General features: G+C 38.3%; 1 protein-coding gene across 1 annotated transcript in view; it reads right to left on the reverse strand.

Annotated features, from left to right (window-relative positions):
• Positions 1–15,083, reverse strand: part of ctnna2 (catenin (cadherin-associated protein), alpha 2) — a 322,519-nt gene that overhangs the window by 69,479 nt on the left and 237,957 nt on the right. The window contains exon 9 of the mRNA XM_084366449.1: positions 6,702–6,854. Within this exon, the coding sequence (XP_084222575.1) occupies positions 6,702–6,854 (153 nt within the window). The remainder of the gene's footprint in view (positions 1–6,701; positions 6,855–15,083) is intronic.

The raw sequence follows: 15,083 nt of genomic DNA on the forward strand, positions 1-15,083 counted from the left end.
ACTGCAGTGGCAATAAAAAAGGAACCATGGTAACTTTAAAAGATTGGATATTCATCTTGTGTTTGAATTAACAAGAGCATATCGGTGTGGGCAGCACTAATTTAATGGAGAGCGCGGCCTGCAGCCTCAATGAAACAGGCAGGTACAGTATAAGGAAGTAAAAACTAAAGAATGATTATTATACATCTGTGCTGAATGGTGTTCAATGGGGAAGAAATGCATTACAAATGTATACAGATATACAGATATGGTAGGGAAGGGAAGTAATGGCTTTAGAGGAGTACAAATTGGCAGAGCTCTGGTGATAGATCAGAATTTCTTCCAGCACTATAAACTTTTAGTTAGGTTTGATTTAGATTATTTGCTTCTACACATAATTTTACATGCAAAACATCCAACATATAAACATCACATGATACACTAACGAAACACAACAACAAATTCGAACAGAGAAAAAAAAAGTCAAATTAAATAGCATTGAGAAAAAAAAAAAACACATGTGAAAAACTTTTCCTGGGAATGAAACTCTACTATACTAAGTCTACTATACATCAATTCTCAAAAATGATCAATAATTAAATACAGTGATGCTGACCAATCCTCAGCTGGGATAAACGTCTGCAGTCTCGCAAAGTAGCTGCATGCAAATGTTGAATTACACAGAGGTGAATAACAGCACTGTCAATTATCTGTGCACATGTACTTGTGATGGTTGGATATGACGGTCAAGGGACTTTGTATTGTACTCTCTTAGCCATGTGAGCACATGAGAGGTGAATGGGGTGTGATAAAAATGCATTGTGTTGGATGAGAAGTCTAGACTTGTGTGCTTATGTTCCTGATTTTCGAGACCTAATGAATTAATCTCTCTATATATAGATATAGATATTAAAGGCAACATTTTATAATGAGTCCCTCAATAATGAAAAATGTTCAACGACACTGTATTTCAAGGTTTAATTTAAAGCCCAGTGTTCAACCTATAATAATGCTGTAGCAAATCAAATAATTTCATGTGATAATTTCTCACTCGTCTTGGAAAAGAAATACTATCTCCATTAATAGCAGCCAGAATTGAGCAGTTGACTTGAAATATTGATAATTGCTGTGATACTTCTCAGCCAAACGACTATACTTTAAACATGAAATAAATGATTTGATAAAGGGTAGTCTATATAGAAGTTATGAATGTATAAAGGAAAATTGAACTTTTCTTGAGCCTTAACATTGAAGCTATACAAGAGTTTGTCTCTGATATCTTGCATGTGAGACACCAAGCGTACAAACTGATATTTTGAATGAGAGGGGAAATATTACAACACAATATTTTTACTTTTAACATTGCATTCATTTCAACTTTCACACAGAAACACCAATATAGAAAAGGCTTGATTACAGAGAGGGAACTTGTGTTTGCTGTTAAGTCTTTCAAACAGGAAAAATGTCTGGATTGCTGATGGGCTAGGATTATATACTTCTCATTAAAGGTAGCCTGGGGAATTAATTTGTAAAATCCTGTGTTAATAGACCAATGATGCAAAGATGTGCACAATTTTACCTACCAAACACAGAGGAATAACTAGCTCTCTAATTCTCAGTGTCTGTATGCTCTCGGCTTACTTACTTTTAATACACCTCCACCATCTCTTACCTAGTTTCCTCTATGGATGAAGACAGCTGAAATTATCCAATGTCTCTGTGGAGTTAAAATACTGCAATTCCAAACAAATAATGTTGCCAAAATTATTGTTATGTTACAAGTGCAATGCAAGAGTCTTTTCGTCTGTCTGCAAAAATGTCAGCTTGTACCGTAAGTGTGATTTCATCGTATAACTGCACATGTGAAAGGTTGTAAGTGAATAAACACAAAGGCTGTAACAATGAAAAAATATATATTTTTAGAGTCCTACAGAAGCTTTCACTGACTATTGCAGGTTCATTGTATTAAGTTTCACAGATCCATTACATGTCTTTAAGCCAATAATATACGGGGCTTAAATAATTAGTGGTTTCATGTCGCTGGTCAAGATGGTATAATGAGTATGATGTGATTAGGAGAGCCCTCAGGGTGAACTTGGCTCTTCGCTGAGGTGAGCAGGGAACAATGGTGGAGAAAAGAGGGATATTAAACAGTGTGGAGCAAAATGGAACAAAATCAAATGAAAACAAAATAGAAATAGAGAGAGGCCCTTCCTTTTACTTTTATACTGCTGACCAAGTCAAACCTCCAGGCTATTGGCTCAAGACAGTTCCATCCTGACATCAGGAAGATGACTGCAGTGACATTGATCAGGGTGTTAATTAGCCTAATATATTAGAATATTGTGATGGTGGTGGTTATGATGACTGTGTCTGTGAAGGCGCGAATAATGATGATGACAGCAATGACAATGATATTGCCAAGTATATAACATAGCCTTGAGTGTATGAGCAATTAAGCTATCAAGGACCTGTAATGTCCATGATCACCCTGACTAAAGGATAAAATTCTGCATTGCACCTCCATATAGCTTGTACTCTATGTTAGCGAAAATGAGGCACCAGAAATGCAGTATGACTGTCTGATTGAAGGATGGATCGTATAGGTATCTTATGGAGGTATCAAGTACTCATACATTCAGAGCAACTATACTTTGATCCACTGTTTTTTAGATGGAAGTTCAGTGAATGTATAATTTTCAGTTCTCTTTTTACAATGTTGCCTTATTTGCATGAATAAAAAGTGAATGTAATATGCAAACATCACATTAGTTAGAATAGTGATTCCAGAAGTTCTTTTAATAAGATTGTTCATTTAATTCTTAATGTATGACAGCATAGTTCATGTCCAACCACACTAATTACTCATCTCCACCACTTGGCCAAAAAGACATTCTAACTATAGCTCTACCAGCTGCAGACGTCTAATGAGACTTTATTGACGAATCACCCCATCAACTCATAATCCGAAATGTGTATGCATGAGCTGCTCTACCAGTTACAGTATGATAAACATATTTAACCCCGTAGAGCTCTATCTTATTAAAAGGAAGGAACAGTCGCATGTTCCTTTCTATAAGTCTTTATGGACTTATGAACCAACATGTACTCATCCGGGGCTCCACCTTTGACCATAGAGCTTGTTGTATTTGAAACATGCTTAGGAGACCTTATTGGCTTCGTGAATGAAGCCCCTACTACTATACATACATTAATATGTAACCAGTCCAGCTAACTGTGAACCACTGTGCAAAATGTGAGCCAGAGAGGCATTAGGGGACCAAAGGGATGTAACATCTTGTTAACATGAGCCTCCTAGCCCTGATTGACTCTGAGACTCTCTGCGGTATCGCAACACCTTAAAACTCTTACTCCTCAAGATTCTAACTCTCTGGTTTGTGTCAAAACAGATGAATGGATATTGTTTTTTAGTAACAATGCTGTACAGATCACTGCCATGGACATAACAAACAAGGCTGTACTGTAAATTCTGCTGCACTTCAAGCAGAGACATTTATAAGTCATATATTTAACCCTTTTTTTAACGAAAATATATTCAATTTAGCTAATTTGTTGCCACAAATTTGCTGATACAAAATGATAAACAGTTCCCTTGTGATGAACAAAGCTGAACAAATCTAGCCATTAAAGTGAATGATTATGTACCATATTCTATCTAAGTGAAAGTTTTGTGAACATTGGTAGTTTTTGCTGAATATAATTATATGCACAAAAGTTGCTTTTTTTAAATAGATTAAATGATTTGCTCTAAAATTGTGCACAAATAGCTGCACATGGGTTCATGCCTGCCAACACACAAGATTGTGATAAGCTAATTGCACAGCCAATGGACAGGGGCTAACTCTCCATCTCCTTGGTATACACACAACTGCTGTATACCTCACAGATACACAGGACAAAAACCTGCAAGAGAATAACAGAATGCATCTACTTAAAATGTCCCTGGGTAAACAAAGTTTTAACATGTTGAATGCAAAGGACAAATTTTGATTGTAGCATCACTCAGATCCTCCCTCATCAGCAAACAGCTGGGGCAAACCAAAAGGGCACATAAATCACTCACTCTCTCAGCTGATGTCAAAGGAAGCAGCAGTGCTGTTTTAAGTGACAATATGTAAAGAGATGCCCGCATAAAGGGTTCTAAAGGCTCCTTTTAAAGGGCCGTGAGAACAAAAGACAAAGCCAACTGAAGGGCAGAGGAATTTATCTCGAGACATTACCTCCTACCCCGCTGCAGATGGGAAGACCAAGAAACAAACTCAATCCAAACCCCTAATTAAAATAAGAGATAATATAAACCTTAAAAGAATGTGCCAAAAAGACTAAAAGCCAACCTGAGTAGCACACCATCCCTTCCTCTACATCACCTCTTCACAGTTTGTGAAGATGACCTGTGCCTGTGAATCATGGATAGTCTGCACAATGTTTACAATGGTTGATGAAGGTTCTCAGTCATCCAGGTCATGGTAATACTAAGTGCTATATTGTATTTCTTGAGGACATTTCACCTCTCATCTAAGAGGCTTCTTCAGTTCTGTTCTCTTCAGTTCAGAAGTGAAAAAGCGTCTTGGATGAGAGGTGAGACGTCTTAGGGACAGTCTATCGTCAATGGCGTTAAACAGCGGCTAAATGAATCTGTGAATCAGTAACAGTCCGACACATTTCATGACATATTTTCACAGTACCTGCCCAAGACACCCCAAATACCACAGTCCACAAACCATACATAGACTGGATGGGCAAACTTGCATGTCTTATCTAGTATCCTTGCAAGATCATGTTAGTCCACTGCTCCACAACCGGGACTGCATTGCTCTTCCAAAAGTTTGGTTGAGTTTTAAAGAAGTGTTTTGAGGTTCCAGCCCCAGTAAGCTGTTCTGTATGATACCCCAAAAAATGATGTGCACCTTGCCATACCTGTTTTTAAAACTAGAAGCCTCCTCCATAGATGGCATGCAGTTTGGGAAAAGGAGTTTATCAAAGTTTTCCTTGACCGCATCTCTATCTGAGGTAATCCTACCTTGCTGAGACCGACCTTGCAAAGGCTCTGACTCCCCTTTCTGAGTCATCTAATGATTTACTTCTTTGAGCTCGACTGAAAGTCCTTCACAGTGGCCTCTCGAAACTGCTTTCGCACTTGTCAATCTGGGTTTATTCTGCTGATTCAGGAGTTGTCTGGGCTAATCAAGAACAATGATCTTGCTTCTTAGACATCTTGTCTTTCTTAACCAATTGTGTGCACCGGATTTTTCTTGGGTTGTCACCATGAAACACCCCAATGATCATCTGACCACAACTGAGCAGCCATTACATTGCCTGCTATCCTCCATCAACTCAATACCAAATAACTTTTTGGATTTCAGTCCGCCAGTACATATTTTTAATGTGTAATGAAGATGAATAACACCTTCCTTTTGCATTACTGACCTGTCTCACTGTATTGGCCTACAAAGGTCAGTGTGCCGGCAGCATGTGGCAGTAACATGAACTGTATCTTAATCCTGCTGCAGGACGCTCTCAATTTTGTCTGAAAGACTGTGTTATCTTCTTTTAGATTAAATTTGCATTCAAAGTGGGAGTCAGATTCCTGCATTGCATAACTGTATGACTATTTGCTGCAAACCAAGGCACAAAAGACAACAGTAGAGCTTTGTATAAACAGACTCTCAATGCCTGTAGTCTCACACAGGTAAACAATAACAATCTACCACTATATATGAGTACATAAAGTATGAAAAAAAAACAGCTGAAAGCTTTATTTACAGTTGCTGTGATCATCATATTTCTTTTTTGTATCTTTAGATAGGTGGTGCAGTGGCAGGCAGGTGCACATTTGCGTAAATCTTTTTGCGATGTCACATGCATACATTCATCTCTTATCCAGGAGTGTCTAAATTATACTTTAATAAATAACACAGCACATTTGTGAGGTGTAGCTGTGATTGCCTATTTGCATCACCACAATGCAAGGAAAAAGGAAAAAAAAAAGAAAGAAAAAGATCTAATTTCCAGGTGCACGCAGCAACATTGCTCAAAGGGGTTGAGCTTTGCACAACAAGCTGCGTGCCACAAAGTCAATGGTGCTTGAAGCTTCAAGTTGTGGCTTGGAATGTGATTTCAACCACACATATGTGCACAGACAGTTCAGAGGATGAGCATGCTTAGAAGCGTGATGTACTGTACCTCGATTTTGCTATGTGGCCACATTGAAAGGATTTAGAAACTGTATCTCCACTGTGTGGGAGAAAAGCTATATGTATGGCATTTAACCGGTGAAAGCAAGAGTAAGCATACAAGGTCGGTGCAGAATTCTAGAGGTAGTGTGCCTATGTGTGCTTGTCTAAAAAGGTTCAAGTTAAATAAAGTTTATATATTGTTACATATCTCATTTATGGTTTGATCTTCAAGAATGCAAATGTGTTCTGTGTTGCAGTTTCTCAAATAGTCCATTTCTAATATGTGTATTTAGGCTTCAGGCATAAATGTATTTTCTTCCTATCTAATGGGGAAAGTTTTTATCGTGAGATCATACCTCTGTGTATTGGTCGAAGTTTACTTTGAGGCACCATTATGGTGACCTGACCTGCATCGCTCATATATTTGCACACAACTTGCAGATTCTCTTTAATTTCTGAACAGGTGAAAAAGAAAAGGGATATGTGTGTATATGCATGTGCCCTCATGCATAATTCATGACTGACCTCCACCAGCTTGTTAGCATGTTCACGGAACACCTGGGCGTACTCCTTGACCTCCTTTTCGTTTCCACTCTTAGCCGCTTCAATGAGCACCAGCAGAGGGACATTGGTCTCCAGGAAAGAGTCTGAGATGTGGTCCATCACTGCCTTTCTCAACTAGAATACAGAGAGAGAGACGGGGAAGAGGTCATATTATTAATAATATTGCAGATGACTTCACTGTATCACATTTGGCAATGATTACATATCAGTTAGCATTGTAATGAATATGATGTAGTAACATAATGGGGGTGGAAGGACAGAGGCAGAAGCAAAGCAAGAGGGAGAGTGAAACAGAGGAGTTGAACTCTCAATAGGCAGGAGTGTAAATTGCTTGTAAGGTGTCATTTTTCCCGTAAGGCCTTTTACTAGGGCGGACTTAGCGACTTATATCTTTGTTTATGGAATCGTTTTGTACCAAACTGGCAGGGGACTGGTTGTTTTATAAGACAGTAAATGGACCCTGATGCTACTCACTGGGATATCTGATGAGATGCCAGAGGGAAAAGCATAGAAACCACATCACACAAGTTCTTTATCTTATACGAAGAGGGAGTAGGTCACATGAGACCAGTACCAAGACAGGCAAGAAAACACTGTAGGGAAATTAAATATGATTCCCACACATGCATCATCACCATTCTTTTGTTTTGAGGCAACTTTCAGTCTCATAGTCCATCAGTATGAACCTGCATTTGTTTAAATTATCTGCCATACAAATATGCAGTAGTATGAGTTTTAGTGTAAATTTGAAAATTATAGCCTAAACATAAATATTAACACATTTAATTCACTTTTTAATACATTTTTGTTATTGTTGAGTTCATGGTTGGATAGTAAATAGACATACCATTGAAAAAATAATCACATTACAAAATATAAGTAACTATAATCAGGCCAGACTACATTTGAAACATTATTGTTAAATTGTCATGGATTGTTTGATTGCGTTAAAGATTATGTTTTTAATATATGACAACTGCACAGCAACCATGATATGAGATGTATGAATATATGAGATATTAAGAGAAAAACATATATATTTGTGGAGCTTTAATTGTTGTGGTGGCATCACACTTTTTAATATGGTGCAATATTTTCAATGTTTGAATTTGAACTAATCCAAAAATTACCACAATTATTTAGATTGCATTACATTTTTTTGGAATCCAATGGATTACGTTCCTAATTAAAAAAACTGCCATGTAACTTGTAATCAGTGTCTGACTACGTTTCAAAGTAAGGTTACCTAACCTTTATCGTGTTGTGCTATTGTAATTGTAATAGAAACAATTACTGCAAAATGGAAAAAAAAAAAGTAAAAGCTCTGCTGTTCATTATTCATCCCCCTTTATTCGAATTTCTTTAATACTTCAACATCATGTGCAATGCAAATTCAGTATCAAACATTAGTAAGGTCTATACAAACTAAAAGAGCATAAAATGTATGCACACCACCCATGAGTATGTGAACACAGACAAAAATCTTGTCTTGCTGGTTCAGTTATCATTTCTTCATACATAAAAATGAAGGCATTAAAATGAAAAATACTTAATTAACAACATGGATGACAGACTTTTGTTTGAGTTTTCAAGCCTTTGTCTGTAATTAGATGCTAAGCAAACATTGTCACCGTATTCTTGAATTATAAATGTTTAAGCAGCACAAGAGAGGCTAGAGAAGACTGTGGCAGTGAAGAACTGTGACCGACAGAGAAAAATCATTTAACCAACAAAAAAGTCATATGTAAGTCCGTCACTCGCACTTAAATAACCTGCAGCAATTACAAACTTAATTGCCAGTCCAGAGAGTGGAGGAAAACAATGGTGAATTATGGCGTCCTAGGGGCAGATAATCCATCACTATTGCCTCTGGAAACAGACTAGATTTGGCCAATCTAGTGGACATGACAGGTCTGCAAATGCTGTAAACAACCTGAAGCCCACACTCTCTGCAAGCACTCCTTTATTCAGAATGCTATAATCCTGGATCACTGATGTGATGAGATGTGTACTGAGATGCAAAACAAGACCAAAATGTCTGAATGCTTTTCTGAAAGGCTGATACACTTTGGCATTTTTGAATTGTGAATACTGCATCTTTTTCACTCAGTTGAGAACAGACTTGCATCACTGCAATTGTGTAACCTTGCTATCCTGTCACCTGGTGGCAAGGGTGAGGAATCAGGGACGATAAAAATCTTGCATTGCCCGAACTATCTTTACACTATGTTAGCGCTGTTGCAGCACTGAAGGAAGGTGTGGCAGAATACACTATAAGAATACACTATAAGGTAGATCTGGGTAGTTTGTAGGCCTTACTGTCATTACCTCACCAATGTTTTTACTGCAGTAAATAAAGTGATGGAGTGGAAGGGGGGAATGGTGTTGAGCTGCATTTTGAAAATTAATTTCCTTGCCCTCAGCCTATCACTGTGTCATAAATTAATACTAGTTCTGACCAAGTTCTGACTGTAGTGTGACCGCCCTGGGAAAGTGACACAGTATGATAATAAGAGGTAAAACATACCTACTAAAGAAGAACTATAAGAAATAACGACATCAGTAAAATGTTCATATACAAGGATTGATCTTGGAACAGGAATGCAGTGCCACTGATGTCCGTCACATCTTGTATTATTTTGTATAACACAGAATGGTATAGTGCACTAGTTTCTTATACAAACAGTATTAGTATGTTGAAACAATGCATTCATATGCCAGTGGAAGTCTTATTTTATATGTCACATAGATTAAAACAGACTAGGATTGCATATACATATATTTATGTATAATTAATCAGAGCTGTAAGATTTATACTACATCAGACAACATTAGGATCGAGATGCAGTAATTGCGATAAATGTGTAATTTTACCAATTTTCATTTGTGATGCAAGTCACAAATGTAAAAGCCAACAGAGTCATAAAACAATCCTCTGTCTGTTCAATGTATCTTGATGTAATCTAATAATAAAAAGTCTGGTTACACTGAGCTTTTAGAAACATAAAATAATGAATGAAGGGACTGATCTGAGTGTGTAAAACATATAAACACATCAACTACTGGGTAGAAATATTCCTGTAAATGCAAGATGTTTTTGTTGGTACTGAGGAGCAATCACTGGTTGATGGCATATACAGGTGCATATGCATAGAATATGTGTAAGAGAGTGCTAGACCTCAGGATACTCATGAATGCCCAACAGCGAAACTGATTCTGACGGTGGGTTTGAGTGGAGAAATGATACAGACGAGTGATTTCCCAAGTCGCAGTCTCTCCTGCACCATCAGCATTCTAATGCCCACACACCACTCCCACAGAAATCCATCTTCAATCTTTCAGATCTCACCTCCCTCCATGCTCCACCCCCACCGTCTCTCCTCTAACACTCCCTCTGTATTTCACTAACACTTAAAGGAAATAGACCTGGAATTCCAATAGATAGCAAAGGCTCTGCTCATTATAAGTTAGTGGGGCAACTATTTGTCTCCCCAGTCATGCAGTGCCACGGTGGTTTCAAGCTCTAAATGTGAGGGATTTTGTTTTACATATTAATATTCTAGATTACTCTGCTATGGGAGTTATGGGTGTTTCATTTCAGACATACAATTTACATACATAGATTTTATTCTACCAGGATGCTATTAGCGTGCTAGCTGGGAGCATGTAGGCTAAGGAGATATGCTGAGAATGAAACAGCGGTCAGTCAAGAAAGCTGTTATGTGTGATGCACAGGTGGAAAGATAAAGAGAAAGATTCACTATGTGGTTACGTGGACACGTTTGGGTTGATATTCAAGATATTAGTACACCTCTGACTGTATGTCAACAATTTGGGGGGAACCCTTTCATGCTTCAACATAGCAGGGCTGACAAGCACAAATTAAAGCCCATGAGAAGCTGTTGAAAGCTACTTTCACCAAGGTCAAAACTGAACTTCCGCACATGTAGTCCATAATGAAATGTTTTTATGAATTTGCCTGGACATAGCCATGACCTCAATACCACCCGACACCAAGGATGAATTGGAAGGACAACTGAGAGCCAGACCTTATCGCCAAACGTCAGTGCTCGAGCTGACTTCTGCTCCTGTGGCTAAATGGGATAAATCCCTGCAGTCAGGTTCCAAAATCTTGTGGAAAGCTTCCCTTGAAGATTGGAGGCTGTTGTAACAGAATATTAATGTCCATAGTTTTGGAATGATATGTTTGTGTGTCCTCACACTTGTGCCATATTGTGAAGATCAAAAGTTAGATAATCATAGTCACATTGCATCCTAAATGTTAAGCAGTATTGCTGAAACATTTGAATGATTCTGGTTCAATGTGAGTGAATGGAATAATAAATTAATGTTCATGCGGTTGAGTTCCTTAATGGAAGCTAGTACTTTCAATTAAAAAAAAAAAAAGGAATGGGAAGTTGTAAATGATTTTGTTAAAATGGTTGCTGTTAAATGGCTTTTCTATCCCAGAATTCTGATAATTTGAGAGTTTGTGTAATTAGACCTCCTCCTCTTATAACCTCCATCATGCCTTGTATCCTGAAAGGGTCTACCCTTGCCATTCAAAGAGGAGAGAGCAGCGTAAGCCACCTGATACTGAACAATATGCATATGCTTAACAAAACACGACAGACAAATATATGTGTTGCTCACCGATGAGTGGGAGGTCTGTGGTTCTTCAAAAATGAGATTAGCATTCATTTGGCGAATTTGCTTATCAGTGTGGAGAATGTTTGCATTTTGTGGGATTAGACACCTGCTCTGTCACAAAAACACATGCATGAGGGAAACTGTCGCGAACACCCCGTGTTCAGTTCATAACTCAAAAACAAATACATAAATTCATGTTCAAGGAGTGAAAAAATACAGACTGAATAATCATGTGTAAACACATGAATTTGAGAGGCAAACTCTGTCTACTTGAGTTGTTTACAATTCAGTAGAGTCTTAACACATGCCAAGGATGGATACCATGAATCTGAACTGAAAAGGGCACACTGCACTGTCTTTCTGAATGTTTACAGTTGCATTTCTGTTTCTCTTACATTTCACTTGTGATTCAGAACACATAGCGGTGGGTACCTTAGGGTCAGCACAGGAAAGTTTCTTATTAAAATGTCAAGAGCAATCACACCATAAACGGCTGCAGTCACAGCTGAGGGGAAACAGCCTGAGCAAATCAAAAATTAAGTAATAGCTCTCATATATGATATCTATCAGGGAGCATGGGCAGATGATTAGTGAGAGGAGAGTGGGGGAATGAAAGGGGGATAGGGGGACTGAATGATTATCAACAATCTAAGGACAAACACATTAGACACCTCATCTCAGAGCCTTCATTTAATGTTGCCCGCAAAATAAAACAGTTTTAGAAACTAGGAGAGGGTGCATAAATGCTGCTGATACATTGAAATGTATGCGTTCCTAAAGGAGAATTGTACTCACAGATATTACTCATAGCAAAAAGTGGTTGATCACCTGCATCTACTGCAGTTTTTTTTTTAAGATTCTGATAATATGATCAAAACATGCAACTGAGTGTACCCTTTCAGGTTGTATTGAACTGATTGAACTTATTCAGTTGTAGTCAGATATAGATATACGGTTTTCAGATATAATACAACAAATATCTGTCTTTCCATTACATAAAGATTTGAATTTAAAATATGTGCCTGAAGTCATGTGTAGTGACATACAGTAGATAAACATACAGGCAGAACCCTGGCGGCCATGCTTCGCTCAGAAAAAAAGTCAGGGATTATTAAAATATTTAACACCAATGACACCAAGCCTTTAGGAAAAGTGCTGTTGCTCCATCTCACTGACAAACCGGGCACCCGTAACCTGCCCTGGAAATCTGATTTCTATGATCTGCATTTGATTTGGCATAGGCTCTGGCCCTTCCGGACGCAACCGTCCCCATTTAATCAAGGCATTTTATCAATCATTAAAAACACACTGGCTTGTGCATCCCCTGTGGCTGGGAGAGCCTGGGGTTCAGTGTCAAGCCCAAGGACACTTAGACGTGTGGGGATAGAGACGCCAACCCTGTAATCAGTAGACGACCCACTCTACATCCTAGCAACAGCAGGCCCAACTGCCACGGCACACATCTTGCTGTAAGTCAAAATAAGTGCTAAATAGCGATATGTTCAAATAGTAATCATTGTTTGTTTGGTCAGTAACCTATGTGTCTCCTCTCACCGCACAAGCAGTAAAAGAGAGAAGAAATGTTCTGGTATCCCTGCCCACTTTGTCTAATCAGAACAGAAAACTCCATAAAGAGGCAGTCCCGTCTGCTCATGAATGCACAGAGAGCAGTTTGCTGTCTGTTTGATGTCTGGCGATTACCGCTGCACATTCATGTGGTGAGGTAGAGAGGAGGGAGGGGATTGGAAGTTTGAGCAGCTTTATGTTAAAAAAAAAAAATCCAGAACGCACAATTGCGAAATGTAAGCTTGTCTTTATATATTTAAATTAGCTGGATTTAATGACAAGCACCTATGTATCATTGAATGTAACCTCGGGGTTTGCAGAATCTTCCCATACCAGCATTTTGTCTGGCAAGAGGGTTGCATGAGCAATGTTAGTCTGTTGTGATGCAGTTTCGATTCAATAATTTGGGCCCCTAACTGGACTTAATGATACTGCAGTATAATTATGTTTGTGTGTCTAGCTGTGTTTCTCATTATGATTTAGTTATGTCCAAACATGCATTAACTGTAAAGACAACACTGACATATTATCACCTTATAAAGTTGATACAGCAAACGTGTTGGCAAAGAGTTGCCTATTTACACAACAAACAGATAGAGAGCAACATTTGCATTTATTTGGAGTCATGTCTCTGGCTACCTGGCAAATATAAATTCAATATTCACTCTCGCTTTAGCTTTGTTTTTTGTCTGTAACACCTACTGAGGAAAATCTCTGGCAAGCTGCTTGCTAACCAGCAAACTTTCTCTTTCAATTGTCTGCTGCTGGCAGGTAGCATACTCACTGAATGCACCTAAACAACAACCTGCTGCATCTGAAATTGATGTGGATGAGAGTAGTACTGTAAGAGTAAACCATGGCAGAATAGTTGCGGGTTGTAAAACCAAAACAATGAGCTGAAACTCCATCGAGCTGAGGGGAACTGCAGAGTTGGGTAATAATGTTCTGTGGGATTCATTTCACATGTGACTCCTTTCTCGTACAAGTTGTCATGTAGTCATCTTTCTTTTTATTTTTGGTCTTTATTCTATCAAAACATAACTAATCAACATGTGATGCCCGTAAAAGTGGATGTGTGTTTTCCAGTGCATGAGTTGACGGGGAATTTGCACAAATATAGCCAATGAAACTTTAATGCGTAGCCTCAAAACATTTTGCAGGAAAAGAGCGAACGGATTCACAGATAATCTAGAATTGTTAGTCTAAACAAAGAGTTACAGCTGACAAGATTTGTGGCAGCTGTTCCTCCTTTACATGATAACCCTCAACAATTAAAAACAGCTGCACTAATCAACAAACTAATGGCAGGAATGGAAATGATTTCAACATCCCAAAGCAGAAAGAGAGGCAGAGGAAGAGAGAGAGAAATAAAAAATATGTGAAACAGTAGTGCTATAGGGAATCCTGGAATCAGCCATCAGTCAAAATAGGGCCCGGAGAGATGACTTGACAGATGCATTCATTACATGCAGGATGACAGGGGGTAGAACACATGGCTCATTTCCAACAACTTTGTCAGGTTGGTTACCTTTTGAATGCTAATTAAAGAAGGAAATATATTTAAATCCTCAGAAATTATGCTAAGGACTGTCCTCCCTTTATGTCCATCTGTTTTTCTGTCCACCTCTCACTCTTTCTATTTCTAGTAAAAAAGGACTTCTTCTTTGTTGAGAAAATGTTAAATAAAAATACAAGCAGTAATATGTGACGTTGTTGTAGTGCTTGTTCTTCATCAGTGCCTGCTCTCAAAAAGGGCCAGAGGCTAAAGCACTCTCATTTCAAACGGCAACTAAAGATGCAATGTAACTCATTTTTTGTGAATGAAGGTATTATATCTGCTGAGTAAGTGTACATTTTTCACCTGTTCTGTTATTATGAAACTGAACAAACTACTTGATGTTCTTGTCTGTTTGAGAGGCAGACTGAGCCTCTTCTCCAAGAGTCCTAATCTAAACAACCACTGCTTTCTGTGTTTCAAAGATTCCTCTTATAGCATCAGTCATTTCTAAAAAGCAACTATTATTGACAGTAAAGCAGCAGTGAGTGATGGCCTACGCAACTATCCCAGTCTCAGGCTTTCAAGATAGTCACATGGGCACAAGCTATAGATAAGATGTTGGCTTCTCT

This window comes from Pagrus pagrus (genome assembly GCF_965226575.1).
Source record: "Pagrus pagrus genome assembly, chromosome: 2".
Taxonomy (NCBI): Eukaryota; Metazoa; Chordata; class Actinopteri; order Spariformes; family Sparidae; genus Pagrus; species Pagrus pagrus.